Here is a 15,031-nt window from a genome sequence, read left to right as displayed (position 1 = left end):
ATGTACCTTTAATAGCGCCCGTGACAACACGTACCGCTTCGAATTGCACACTTTCTAAAAGATCGCAATTAACCAGCAACTGAACACCCTTCAAGCACAATATCAGCATATTCAAGACAAGATCAGACCACAGAAAAAAAGTAACGTTTCCAAAATCGTTCTTTGTCCCAAACTGGATTGTGAGAAGTAGCTTCTTCAACTATCGCACCTGACAGTTGAAGAGGGGGTGATGTGGTTTATTATCTTTTGTTGCAAAAGCCATACTTTTCGTTTTCTTAGTATGGGATGGAATTTTATCAATGAGATTTTGTTGCGTCAAACGTTTTCGCGTGCGAAAAGAAAACTTGCTTACGTTTGGAAGCATTTTGGAAGCATTTTATCCAACGATTTTTCATATAAAATGTCTTTAGAACACGAACAGAATGATTCTAACTTTGCCACGTATTTAAAGAACTATATAGAAACGCAACGTCAACTAATCAGAGTACGCGCTTGGCAAAGGTTATTCTAAATAAATAAAAAAAAAAAAACATACCGTGTTGTCAAAATCTTAATAATCAAATATCTGATTTGACACTTTTTTCGTGCTGACTTAGATGACAACCTACCAGAGCAAGTAGACGTTTTGATTTTGTCAAGCAACTCGTCCAGTTTGTCAAAGTTCTCGACGTGAACTGTGGGATTACCATCTCCTGCTATCAACTGAAGAGTTTCCTGGTCCACTCCGGAACCAATCCCAACAGCTACTGTGTAAACGTTTTTTTTCTGTGAAAAGATATAACAGCATTATTGAAAGTTCAATCTGGGTTGCGGTGTTTGTGGCGAATTTATCAGAGGAATTGTCCGCCCAGTTATTGTCGGATTCCCATTACCACTCATACCGGCTCGCTACATTTGGCTGCGATCGTAAATTTTAGTAAATTGGTAAATTACAACGTTTAGTAAATTACAATCAGGATATTTTAATAGAAAACAATCTGGAAGTATGCCGCAGTCAGGAAAAACTATTTCCAGATGCGCAGTATTCTACCATTTCACAGACAGTCAACCCTGAAACAAAACAAAGAAACATTTTTTGTTATATACATGTAATTTAGACTGACGAGAAAAATACAAGTTTAATTCATGAGCAAACTAACAATGATTTAATCAATTTTTTAGGCATTAATTAATTGATTTACCCTCGTTGAAAAGGTTTCTACCGCTTGAAAATCATGCGACACACATCGACAAAAATAGCAAACGGTGCGTCCAAAGAAGGAACTTGCAGAGTAACTTTTTCCACTGAATGTTACCTACTTCTTTCTCCAATTAAAAGGGCACTGTCGTTTCCGAGAAGCCGTAGGTCGCCGTGTTTTTCAACCAAACAAATCCACTAGCTAGGCGTCTAGTCAATTCAAGGTTTTAGCTTTTGACACAAATTATCTTTTGCTGTTTCTTGTAAGAGACAAAAATTCACCTTTATAGAGTTCCTTTCAAGCTATAGCACTTCGGTTCCATGCATTTCGTGCACAAACAACCCGAAGAACTCGTTGTTGTTGGGCACAAAATGATGAAACCGACTAAATGTTGAAATGGTGAGCTCAGCCAATTAGCAACGAGTATTTTTACCGCTTGACCAAACGGAGATGAGTAATTTTACCCTCTATATTAACATGTAATTTTAACGCAGTAATTGAAAAAAGCATTAGGATACTCACTTTGAAGTCTTTAGCAATTTCATCAGCAAAGGCCTTGAAATCAAAGTCCTTTTTCGGGTGAGTTGGTCTTCCATCAGTTATTACTAGCATTACATTGGGTTTGAATGGTCTATCTCCACCTGCTTCGGTAAACAGTTTGTCTCTCGCCATTTTCAAGGCCAGGTCAGTGCGGGTTTTATATGCCAGCTTTACTGGTTCATTGTCTATTTTGGCTTGGAGCGCATCCTTATCATGGTATTCTGAGTCGGCAAAATTGAGCACCAGGTTCGCCTCCTTGTTAAATGTAATAAATCCAAAGTGATCTGCGTCTGGTGCTGGATGAAATTCCTTAACCAGGTTTCCCAGGAAGTCGATCACTATTTTTAGATTTCTTATTGTAACGCTCTTGGATTTGTCAAGGACAATACCAATGTCAAGCCCTTCTTTACAAGCTGGTACTACAGGGAAACCAAGGAACATTTGTAAGTTAAAACTTTATGTTCTCTAAAAATCCATCTCAACGAGAAAAGTGCAGGAATACTTTTGGTCAAAATATTCCAACTCTTTGGGCACAATGTGTATTCTCTCGTTTGCAAAGGTCTTCCTGCTACAAGCCCAGCGTGGTCACACAACACGTCTCCCTGATGGAGAATCATAATGTGATGCACAGCGTTGACATGTGGGGTTTGTTACAGGTTCTTGTTAATAACTCTACTCCATCTCCGCACAACATACTGCGTTCAAAAATCGTGCAGTTAGAGTAGCCCCAAGCCAACGGCTGAGAAAACCTCCAAATATTAATTTCAATGGCTTTACAAGCTTCTTCTAGAGCAGTGTAGCTTTCACAGTTCTTAACATAATCTGTTCCTTTAAATAATTTGTGCTCGTTTTCTTATTGTCATCACCTTTGCTGTCACGTGGTTATTAACCTAAACGAAAATTAAAAAACTGAAACTTTCTAGATAAAACAAAAAATTGAAAAAAGTAAGAAGCTGAATTCTAACTTACGGCATCCTTGTTCATTGCATGACTCTGTCTTTTGGGAGGGTCCCAGGTCATAGCAATTCTTTCCACCGTTGGATGGCGGGGGGTTGGTACAGGTTCTTATGTATGTCTTTACTCCTCCACCACACGTCACACTGCATTCGGAAATCGTCCAGTTACTGTAGCCACCATCCACAGCTGGGAAAAAGAATCAATTATCGATATTATTTTCTTTTGTAAACCACTAGCACTAGTCATATGTAATCGAAGACCGAACAAAATACTGAAACTTTCAATAAACCAAAAGAACGACATCTGCAGAAACTAACGGCATGGCTGTTCATTATATGGCTTTATCTTTCTGGGAACGGGTCCCAGATGTTGAAACTTCCGGTAAACCAATACACTGGCAAAAGCAGAAAGGAAGAATTCCAACTTATCGCATGCTTCTTCATTGCATGACTCTGTCTTTTGAGAGGGTCCCAGGTCATAGCAATCCTTTCCACTGTTGGATGGCGGGGGGTTGGTACAGGTTCTTATGTATGTCTTTACTCCCCCACCACACGTCACACTGCATTCAGAAATCGTCCAGTTAGTGTAGCCACCATCCACGGCTAGGAAAAAGAATAAAATATGTAATGTATTTGTTTATATTATCGTATCATAACATTTTTAGAGAACTAAAATTGTGACATTTCGCAAATCTTAATTTTAATTGTTAACTCAGACTTTATATTATTCCTCGCAAGTAGTGTTCTAACCTGTTTGTTTCTCATTATCATTGACCATTTGCTCATCATAAGCATGAAGCAGAAGAAAATATTTACAAAGTGAAGCAGAAATAAGTCAACAAAAGAAGATAACATTCTAGCTTACGGCATGCCTGTTCAACGCATGGCTCTGTCTTTTGAGCAGGTCCCAGGTCACCGCAATCCTTTCCAGCGTTGGATGGCGGGGGGTTAGTACAGGTTCTTGTGTATGTCTTTACTCCTCCACCACACGTCGCACTGCATTCAGAAATCGTCCAGTTACTGTAGCTACCATCCACGGCTGAAAAAGAAAAACAAATGTTGATATCATTCACTTTGTAAGCCACTGGCACTGTAATAATTCACAATTGTTAACACAATTTGCCTCCTTGCAATCTGCAATTCGTGTCGTTCCTTTGAATGGGTTGTAAGTGTTAGTTTTAGTTGTAAGTGTCATTTCATCACCTTGTCTACTAAACAGGCATACATTTTAACCACAATTAAACAAAATGCTGAAACGTTCAACAAACCAGATGGCCAGCAAGAACAGGAACTTACAGCATGCTTGTTCATTGCATGGCTCTGTCTTTTGAGTAGGTCCCAGGTCACTGCAATTCTTTCCACCGTTGGATGGCGGGGGGTTGGTACAGGTTCTTATGTAAGTCTTTACTCCTTCTCCGCACATCACACTGCATTCAGAAATCGTCCAGTTACTGTAGCCACCATCCGCAGCTGGGAAAAAAGAAACATTCAATGCTCTTAAATACTGACTTTTTATAGGCTTTGCAAGCCAATGGAATTCTTAATACAAATACCTTTTACTGAAAACAAAAGGCCTGTATAACATTAAATTGCAACATTCAAAAAAAATACACCGCAGATCACATTTTACATCGACAAAACTAAGTTCACACGTATCAAAATTACACATTATTCCAAGCTAGCTATAACATGTCTTTAAAATAAATGAAGTAAGTAGACGAAGTCTGCATTTAAGAGAATTTAAGAGAATTTGGCAATTTGTCTGTTAGAAAAGTTTCTCTTTGTCTTTTGATAATCATTATTACTCATCATTATACCACCTCAATGTTCTCGTAAAGAAATTAATCGATTCTTGACAATGAATGAAAGTATTCAATTGAGTCTGCATTTGGTCATAAACAACATGTTTCACCATGGGCCTTTTATTTCACTATACCTAGATTGCTCTTTTGGCTTTATACAGAAAATACATAAAAAATAGACGAAATATTACAGGTAAATGTATATAATTTTCACCGGCTATAAAGACTTTTTAAGAAAAAGAATACGTTCTTTATACGTTCGCTATTATCTCTGAGAACTTTGGTTCACCAATCTGGTCATCATAAATGAGCATGCACCAAAAGTGAAGAAACTTCTGATCTTTCGTTCTTTTCAACTTTAATTTATGGGTGATGAACAATTTTGCATATTTTCATCCTAACAAAATGTCGTTTTCGAGGTATTTTTCAACTGTTTTAATAATAACATGATAATAATAATAATTATTATTATTAATAATAATATTAATAATTATAAGTTTCTGAATTTTTCTCATTTTAGTGTATGATTGGAAACACTGTGACTGGGCATTTATTTAGAATATTCTTATTATGAGGGTATATATATTTTTATTACATCAGTTGAAATTGTTCTTTCATCTTCCTGAAACCCATATGAATTAGCTTTTATATATGAGATGTTGATATTTTACAATTTATGACAGCAAATTGTAAAATCACTCAGGTTTTAATAGAATCACTGTATCTAGCAGATTTTATTCTTGTAAATAATAAAGTTATCATTCCATCATTATTATTATTATTATTATTACTTGATATTGCGCAAATTAATGTACTAATACATGATCAAATACGCATCACAATAAAAAAGAAGGTAAAAAAAAAACATAAACCATCAACTTACAACAAGCTTTAGCTAACACATCATCAAATCTGCCGGACAGCTCATCAAAATCTTCAAACATTATCACTTTTCCATTTTTACCAGCCATCTTTCTCATGCTTTCCTTAACGAACTTTTCTTTGGACCAATTTTTTATGATTCCAATGACTGTGATACTCACATCTTTATCCTGCAGGGGGACATTAAACATTAACTCTAAATAAGCTGTTATTACATAAAAAGAATTGGCCTTTGCACTATTTTTTTTATTCCTGTGTTAAATAACAAGCGCAATATTGTTTGCAGGGTATGATTGAAATTTACTTTAACTGTATTTAGGCTTTGGAATTCTGGGTAACGCCTATATAATCATCTTTGAAATTGCACAATTGTCAAGAAACTGCGAGCCGCCAGATTTATGCAATGATAATAATGAGGTCATTAATTTTTAAGCAGTCAAAGACAATATCTATTTTCGTCTTATAGGGGTATATTATCTTATTAACCCAAATATAGAATGATGTGTTTCTACAAGTAGCACCACAAGATTAAATTGAAGTTGACTCACCTCCAATGCCTTTGTTGTCCTTGCAAATGGAACGAAGGACTTTTTATCTCCCTTCCCAATGTAAGGTTTCCCATCAGTGAACATAAGCAACAAGTTCTTGGCATCTGGTCTGTCTCCTTTTTCTTTGGTAAACAATTGAGCAACTGCTTTTTGTAACGCAATGTCCGAGCGAGTTCCCCAACCTTTCGGGACATTTTGGAAAATTTCTCTCGCTTTGCTTCTCAGATTCCCTTTATTGTGGTACCGCGAGTCTTTGAAGTAATTGTGGATTGCTGAGTAACGGTCAAACGTAATGAGGCCGTAGTGGTTTCCTTCAGGAGAGACGCCCCATTCGTCCAACATTCTATTGACGAGTTCTGCAAGTTTCTTGCGGTGGTACATTTTCATGCTTCTTGATCTATCACCCAAAATAGCTATGTCCATTTTTTGATTAGGGCATCCACCTAAACGGAACAAGAAATACGTTGATGGTATAGTTGTTGGTTTTTCTTGGCATTCTGTTCTGGTTCCATCATCTTTATCCCCAAATCTATTAATGAAAGATGGGCTTCAAAAGAAGGGCGTATTCTTGTTGGGTTCTAGTGTTTGTAGGTTTGAATTGTAAAGAAAACACACTGAATCACCATCTGGCTGCTATAAAATGTTCTTTCTTGACCTTTTGAACTATTCTTGAAAGGGCGTGTTCGTACTGAGAGTTTTTAACTTTCTTCCTTTTCTCTAATAACTAGCTAGTCTTTACTGAGCTTTACTAAAGAAATAAAAAACGCGCCGAGTGCATTGCTGAGTTATACAAGCACGCGGGAATTTTTAAGAACACGAGAGAAGTGCAGAGAGGCACGAGCCGTAGGTGAGTGCCTCTCTGCACTTCTCTCGTGTTCTTAAAAATTCCCAAGTGCTTATATAACTCAACAATGCACGAGGAACAAGTTTTTTATTTCTCTTATAAAATATAAACAATCGCAACTCCTCAGACAAGTGCGAATTTTAATGAATCAACATTGAGTTTCTCCTTACACGTGATAACGCGTAAGGAGAATCGCTGGAGTGACAGCGCATTCTGTCTCTGAATTTCTCAGATTTTTCACAGGCAAAAAATCTGACGTGTGCTCCGTGCATATGTACAATTATAATGCACGCACCATACGTATGTTCGTGCATTGTGGAGTTATACAGAACTCAGTTTGACCAATCACAGTGCTCGCTTGACCCTGGCTATTTTATAATGAGCGATCTAGCCAAGAGAGGTCCAACCGTCAATTTTTACATAGTATATAGTGACCTTCTCTTCTATTAATCTGTTTTTTCTAGAAGCGATTTACAGCCATGCATCCAAGATTAAAGTTTATTTCGAAGAGCATTTATCTTTAAAACTTCCTTTTTTGTGGTCACTATTTAACACTGGAAAGCTTATCAACGCCGAGAACATGATCAGTAAAGCGTGTCATACTACTTGAAGTTTTGGAGCCAAAGACGCATCGTTAATTTTATCGTCCCAATATCATTTTCTAGAAAACAACTCCTTTAAGAATCCAGGGATAGATCACGTTTGAAAAGGGCCAGGGGTTGGACCCCTCAACATTCCTCCCGTGTTGTTAAAGATGAAGATGCCTATATCACTTGCATATCGCAGACGCGACATTTGATTGTGCAATTCTTCAGGCAGAAACTATCAGTCCAGTGCTAATTTCCTTTTAAACATCAACCCATGAACACAATTAAAATTTTGAGACCACCAAAGTTACAAAGTGAAGGAAATAAAACTCCGGTGTACAGAAAAACTCAGCAGACTATTGTAGGTGAATCTAATGAAGTCCTACTTTGAAAAAAACTTCTTCAGTGCCAGTCTTTCAAGTAACCAGCATTTCACAGAGATTTATAGACGGAACGTCAAACTGAGAACTAACCTTGCACTTGGACAATGTCTGAAATGGAACAACCACAGATGTGTTAGTGGTCACAATTACAAGAACGTAAGGGTAAAAGGAATCCAACAGGACCAACCAGAATATATTTTCAAAGCAGCTGTTTCATATAGAACAAACAATCCTCAACTGAAAAGAAGCAGTAAAATGAATCCAACGGTAGTTAACAGTCACCTAACATTTTTATATTCTCAGTTGTTGGCATGAGAAACAAGCCTTTATTCTTTTTTACTAATAAGCAACAACCGAAAGCAAAGTACTTAGCTCTTGAGGCCTTTCACTGTCTACAATCTATTTTTGAGCAAACAAGAAATTAAAAAGCATTTTGTATTTTTTTGGTGGACCGTCTAAAACCCACCTGGAATGTGACCAAAATCACCAATTTTAAGAACAAGTCTGATTCACAATAGAACTGGTTATCAGTCAAACAAGACACTGACTTCTCACTAACTCAGTTTTGATGTCTGTTTATAACGATCAGTAAACAATTTTTAGGTAACCGATGAAATAAATATATAATGCGTTTCTTACCTAAAGACAGGCCCACAATTACAATGGTCCACAGCAGCAAAGAGCTCATCATCTTTCCAACTCTGAAGAACAAGTATTTGTCATATTAACAAAATAAAAGCTCTTGAAAACGGGGGCTTAAATACGCCGGTTCAAAAACTAATACCCACGAGTAATTCTCTTTAGGGAAAAATACCGAAGAAGGAACCTGTTTTGTTTAACGCTTCTAACTTTTGAGTTTCTGGATGACAACCGAAAATGCAAGCCATTCAACAATTATCCTGAGAAATCGTGCGGAATACCAAATGGTATTTCAATAGCGGATGAGGCCGAGTGGGGTAAACACAGGCCATGTTCGGCAAGATTGAGCAGCCGACGCGCGCAAAAAAATGGTACTAGGGAAAAAAAACTATTTTTCCTGCGAGTGCAAGGTTACAGAGAAACTAATCGGCGGAAAGAGCAGAGTTCTTCAATAGCAATTTTTTTAGATCGCTGAAATTATTCCAAAAAAAGTTTTAATGGAACTCAAGGGAACAGCGGATCAGTAAGATTTTGTTGTTTCCGAATGATTCAAGCCGTCGAACGCAATGGCTACAGAAGATACTAAGGCATGGATACATCTTTAACCCAACAGATTTTACAAACATTTTTTGTTTGTTTGTTGTTGTTTTCTTGTATTACACGAAACGAAAATAAGGCAAATCTTGAAGAATTAAAAATTATCTAAAAAAGGACGCATTTTCAATCAGGGTTACATTATCACTACGTCTCTGCCGTGCCCAGCACAAAAGAAACCACCAGCATTAACACAAGTTCGTTATTTATTTTTTGCGAATGGTATTTTACCCTTCGTGACGTACTCTGATAAAAATGGCAGACCTTCTGTCTTCCACCACTGTGGTCCGAATTCGATTCCCGGATTTGCGTCACATCTGGGTTTAATTGGTTACTGGTTCCGTTCCTGCTTGGAGGATTTTTTTTTTTTTTTTTTTCAAATAGCATGAACGGTTAGTGTAGGTGTTATTGAAGGAATTACGTTTATTTGATCTAAATGGCAAATCGGTTTACTGAAATGGTCAGAGGACACTGGTAGCGGATAGGAAAACCTGACAGCAAACCTTCTTGAAACAGTCTCTACGAAGTTTACCAGCAAACTGCACAGCAGAGAAGTAACACAGAAGTCTAATTTATTGTTGGTTTCTTATTGGTTGACTAGCTGATGTTCTGGAAAGACTTTTCAAAGGCAAATATAAGAAGAAGATTGAACCAAAGATAGTTAGTTGGTCCGGTTCGGTGATAACAAAAGAAATCTCCTTTGCGCTTCAATGAATTGTAAACTGATGGTAAAATTAATTAAAAGTAAATCTTTGTCGACATTAATTTATAAAATAATGCACGATTTTTCATCTTTCAAAGGAAGAAAAATAGCCCGAGTTTTCAATCTTGAATTCTCCTTTTTAGGAACCGACGCATTAAATATAGCAGGGGACGATGAGGGTGAAAAGGGGAGGTTGGCCTTAATTACTTTTTGCCTAAGGTAAGGGCGGCCTGAAAAATAATGGGTTCATCTGAGGGCCGTCTATAAAAGAGCTAATACTCTTGGAATTTCTCAACCACCACAATAATTAACAACCGGCCTGCTAATAATCAAACAGTGTTGTGCTGTTTGCTCCGCTCAAAGATTTAAAGGGGCCATTCAAATGAAAGGCTTTCAAACAGTTTACCGCTATTTAGTCTTCTTGTGAATGGAGCTTCCTTGAATACTTAATACTTAGTCATTACGATGACCATGGTTCAAAAACGTTGTGAAATCTCTTTCACTTTCGTAAACCAGTCGAAATGGCTCAATGAAAGTACATAACAGGTAGGCATGATAAGATATCATAAAAGACTCGTTTTTTATTAAAATCTCATGAAGAAAGAGGCCAGTCGGCTCCTTCACAAGTAAACCAATTCCTGAGGTGCCATCCAATTTTATTATTTCGCTGTCAATTGCATCCGCTCATCTTAAGAGATCGTCCTAGTTGGTATCATCCTCAGAAGTTTATCCCACCCATATATTCCACTGAATGCATGATCTTCAATACCATATTTTAAAAATGAGCGTCAATGAAGGTATAAAGGACTATGTAACGTACCCATAACTAATAATTTGTACTAACAGCTAACAATATGCAATTTTTCAATCAGGCTTTCTTGGCGAAAAGGATTACTTAAGTCGTGCAGATAATCATGTTCTAGTTGCGTGAGAGCATTTGGAAATACCATTCTCTTTTGAAAACAAACGGCTTAAGTTTATAAAGGGTTCAGTGAACCTTTTAAAAGGGTGGCGAAGGGAGCTGATAAGATGTATTCAAGATGGTCTCTCAATTCATCTGGATCAATGATTTTCAAAGAAACCCCCGTAACCAAACGAAACCTTAAAAAGCAAGGCACAATGCGATTTGCCTGTGATCATTAAAAAAGAGGATAAGTTTCCATCATTGGTAGTACCCTTTGCCGCCTCAATCAGACAGTCTGTTAAAGTTTATAACCAATTTCATTAAAAAATGGATCATTGATTCAAGGGATTTGATTGGCTTAGTGGCCCTTGTGTTTGAGCCAAAATACCATGCCCGAGAAATAGCGATCATCAAATTGTCTTCTGATTGTTCTTGAAAAGTGAAATCAGCAATATCTAGCAATATTTCTTGATTGTTTTTAAAAAACAGTTATTCCACTCGCGCTTGTTGGATTTGAGATGATTATAGCCTATCATCTCATATCCAACGCGCGCTCATGGAATAATTGTTAAGTATATTTTAAGGTGTGGCCATTCAAATGAAAAATGTCGATCGCTTACACTCTTGTGACCTTATTTAGCTGCACTACATGGAAATGTTTAACCAGTGTGTGAATGCCTTTGTATCAACATAGACGTAAATTAAAGATTTTAAGCACTACTACTGACCTGGTGGTTTGTTCTCTTAGCTATTTGTAGCTATTTTAATCACATCATTAAAATGAGTTGTTTGTTATCTCAAAGCGAGAAAAGATACAGCTAAAATGTAAATTGCCGGTAAATGTATTAAAAACATACCATTTCAAATTGACGCGTTGTAGACAATCTGTAATATTGCAAACGATTTTCATTAGCGGGGCCGATTTTTAGCCTCATGCTGGTACCATTTTCAAAGAAGTCGCCCCGAAAAATGAAAACGTGTGCATGGACCGGAATAGAAAACAATGAGCTCACAAATCCAACGTGTTATTTGTTCTCATGTATATTGGCATTACGTGAATTGTTCATTTCAATGGATCAGTGCTATCAAAAGGGAAGAACTTGTGGATCAGATTTAAATGTGTCAAAGCCTACTACATTCTTCTGCTTGCAAAAATTCTTTGGCACTCAATTAACAAGTTGTTTTTCAAGTCAGGGATTTCTGATTGGAAAAGTGGTTTTAGCTAATCATTGCTGAGGATGGTCATGGTTCAACTGCCTTAAAGATTGATGTTCCGAGTCTGTTCATTGTGTAAAAACATTTTTTTTTAAATGACATTTTTTAAGACAACAAATGACAACAACTAAGTTGGAAACAAGTTATATTTCGGTACGCTGATGGTATACTTCGTACCAAACATAATTTGTTTCCAACTTAGTTTTGGTCATTTGTTGCTTAATATTTTGACACATTGAAAATACTCGGAGTATCTTTCATTCGCTATCTACTGAAAGTATCAACAGGTACTGGGATCTTATAAGTGGATTAAAATGGAAATCTCAGTTAACAGCAAAGGGTCTTGGTGACTTCAGAATAATAGATTCGTTTTGCCCTTAAAAGACTATAAAGAAAGAGGCCTGCCCAGAATTATTTTAAAACAAACAAGCTCCTTAGGCTCTACGTGTTATTTTTTCGAGATCAAGTGTCTGCTGTTGTGACACTTCCTTAGTGGGTAATCTCATAAAAAAAGGTACCTTTTTCTTGTACCCCGATTGTGCGCTGGGTTGTGATCTTAATTTAATTTGGAAGTGTATGCAGACATGCAAACGTTCAATATTGAAATCTTTCATTATAGTCAGTGGCGGGACCAGCTGGCTTTTGCTGTTTCACGGCGGCAAGAGTGTCAGTATGAATCAGTTCGCAACAGGATTTCTCAAAAAGCTTCTGAAAACGGCGCTATATACGTAATAATCCTCGAGCAACCTATGCAAGAATTAAAATTAAATGCGTGAGAGTTACAATATTGAACTAAGAACTCACCTTCCTTGGTGATAAAGATCTAAATGGCAAATCAGTTTACTGAAATGGTCAGAGGACACTTGTAGCGGATAGGAAAACCTGACAGCAAAAACAGTCTCTACGAAGTTTACCAGCAAACTGCGTAGCAGAGAGGTATCACTAATTTGTTAAGGGGTTGATCTGCACCTGAATTAGCCACTGCTTTGGAGGAATTTAATTGAAAGCTGGTTTTGTTTCCACACAAAGACCTCAGCCGAATACAAACCATCGTATAAACAAATTGGTGCCTTCTTGCAAATGGAGTTCCCTTAAACAATGATTAAATACTGTCATTGAGTTGGCCATGGTTCAATTAGGTGAAAACATTCGTTAAGTAGTTGAAAATGGTCAATGAATATTTGTTAAGTATTACGCATAATTCATCTACATCTCCAATCAACTAAGTTGGTAAAAGCGCAAGATATCTCACCAACTACTAAAAAAATAATAATAATAATAATAATGTTAAAAATCCAAGAGCTTAAAAGCATGCAATAATATGAAAACTGAATAAAACTAATACGTCAGAATATTAAAAGCTATCGATCAGATCAACTTAGATCTAAAACTATCTACGGACGTTGAATTTACAATATCTTCGGGGAGGGAGTTCCATTCCCTGATTGTTCGCAGTAAGAAGGAGTACTTGAAAACAACTTTCTTTGCCCTCGGAACTACAATCTTAAAAGAGGGGCTCCCTTGGTTTCTTCTTTCACTGTTTTGTTTCAGGTGGGCAGCTTCTGAAAAATCTGTCAGGTTGTGGGAGACTTTATACATAAAAGATAGACTGGCGGTTTTCCTTCTAGTGGCTAGGGTTTTTTTAATTAAGTTCCTGCAGCATTTCTGTCACGCTTGCATATGGGCTGTAGTCGCCTGCGCAGAATCGTGCTACCTTTGACTAAACTCTCTCCAGCTTTTGGACTAAGGTCTTGTACGCCGTTTCCCTTATCGATCTGGGACAGTTATATAAGTTTCGCCGGACAATGCCAATGCCTTTAGATGCTTTGTTGGAGACTGTGGATACGTCTTGATCCCATTTCAGCTTAATTGTTAACGTTATTCCTTGATAGTTAATGTCCTCAACTTGCTCCAGTTCAACTCCGCAAATTTCAACTCCGTGAATTTCTTTACAGGTGGAGATCTCTTATTTGAAATGCACAATACCTTACATTTTGATGGAGTTATTGGCATGTTACCTTTTTATGGGTAGTTAATGTTGAAGAGGAATTTAAAGACGAATTACAACAACATCTTTAAAATTTAATCAAGTCATTTAATAAAAACCCAAGAAAAGGACAACAACCGGTTCGCAAAATAAGATATCATACAAGACTCGTATTTAACCAACCAAATTTTATTAAGGAAAAAGTCTGTCGGATCCTTCACAAGCAAGCCGATGCATAGGTATATACAGTTGAGGTGACTACCAATTTTATTATTTCGCGCTCAATTACATCCTTCTTAGTTGAAAACATCCTCATATCCACTCCACTGAATGCATGATCGTCAATTTAACGTTGAAAACCTGCACAGAAAAGTATGGATTTTAGTGGCGCCGATTTTCAGCCTCTTGTCGGTACCATTTTTAAGGAAATCGCTCCGAAAAATCATCGCGTGTGCATGGGCCGCAATAGAAAGCAATGAGCTCACAAATCCAACGTGTAGTTTTCCCACTTCTTTGGCATTATGTGAATTGTTCGTTTGAATGGATCAGTGCTATTAAAAGAAAAGAACTTGTGGATCAGATTTAAATCTGTCAAAGCTTACTATATAAGTTATTTGGTACTCGAGTAGGCAAGTTGTTTTGCAGTTCAGGGATTTCTCATTGGAAACCTTTTTTTGGCTAATCATTGCTGAGGATGGCCACGGTTCAATTGCGTTAAAGATTGACGTTTTGAACGTGAGAGCCAGCTGGAGAATTAGCCACTGCTTTGCAGGAATTTAACTGTTAGCTGCTTTTGTTTCAACGCAAATATCTTAGAATACAAACCATGGTATAAACAAACTGGCGCCTTATCGTGAATGGAACTTTCTTGAACAATAATCAAATACTTTCATTTAGTTGGCCATGGTTCAATTACGCAAAAACATTCGTAATTAGTGGAAATGGTTCAATGTATGTTTGTTAAGCATTACGAATAGTTTTTTCAAGTTATTGGCATGTTAACTTCTTTATAGGCAGTAAATTTTGATTTTATTATTCGTTCTTCCAAAGAGGGAAAAGATTCGCATCGGTACGTGCTCTGAATGTAATTGTATAAAGTGCACCGAAATCACACTAGGTGGAGTAAATACAGTTTTAGATGCGTGAGGGCAATTGGAAATACCGTTCTCTTTTGTAAACAAGCGGCTTGAATTCACAAAGGGTTCAGTGAACCGTTTAAAAAGGTGGTTAAGGGATTGATAAGATGTATTCACGAGTGGTCTGTCAGTT

General features: G+C 37.1%; 1 protein-coding gene across 1 annotated transcript in view; it reads right to left on the bottom strand.

Moving 5' to 3' along the window:
• Window positions 1-15,031, bottom strand: part of LOC146452249 (uncharacterized) — a 42,015-nt gene that overhangs the window by 1,894 nt on the left and 25,090 nt on the right. The window contains exons 12-17 of the mRNA XM_085098082.1: window positions 3,540-3,713; window positions 3,111-3,277; window positions 2,993-2,999; window positions 2,688-2,861; window positions 1,701-2,137; window positions 609-765 (exon numbers count right to left, since the gene is read on the bottom strand). Coding sequence (XP_084954208.1) covers window positions 609-765; window positions 1,701-2,137; window positions 2,688-2,861; window positions 2,993-2,999; window positions 3,111-3,277; window positions 3,540-3,713 — 1,116 coding nt within the window. The remainder of the gene's footprint in view (window positions 1-608; window positions 766-1,700; window positions 2,138-2,687; window positions 2,862-2,992; window positions 3,000-3,110; window positions 3,278-3,539; window positions 3,714-15,031) is intronic.

The sequence above is a fragment of the Pavona decussata genome, unplaced genomic scaffold, assembly GCF_977016875.1.
Source record: "Pavona decussata unplaced genomic scaffold, jaPavDecu1.1 SCAFFOLD_375, whole genome shotgun sequence".
Classification (NCBI taxonomy): Eukaryota; Metazoa; Cnidaria; class Anthozoa; order Scleractinia; family Agariciidae; genus Pavona; species Pavona decussata.
The sequence above is the reverse complement of the archived record's forward strand: the minus strand, read 5'-3'. Positions and strand labels throughout refer to the sequence as shown.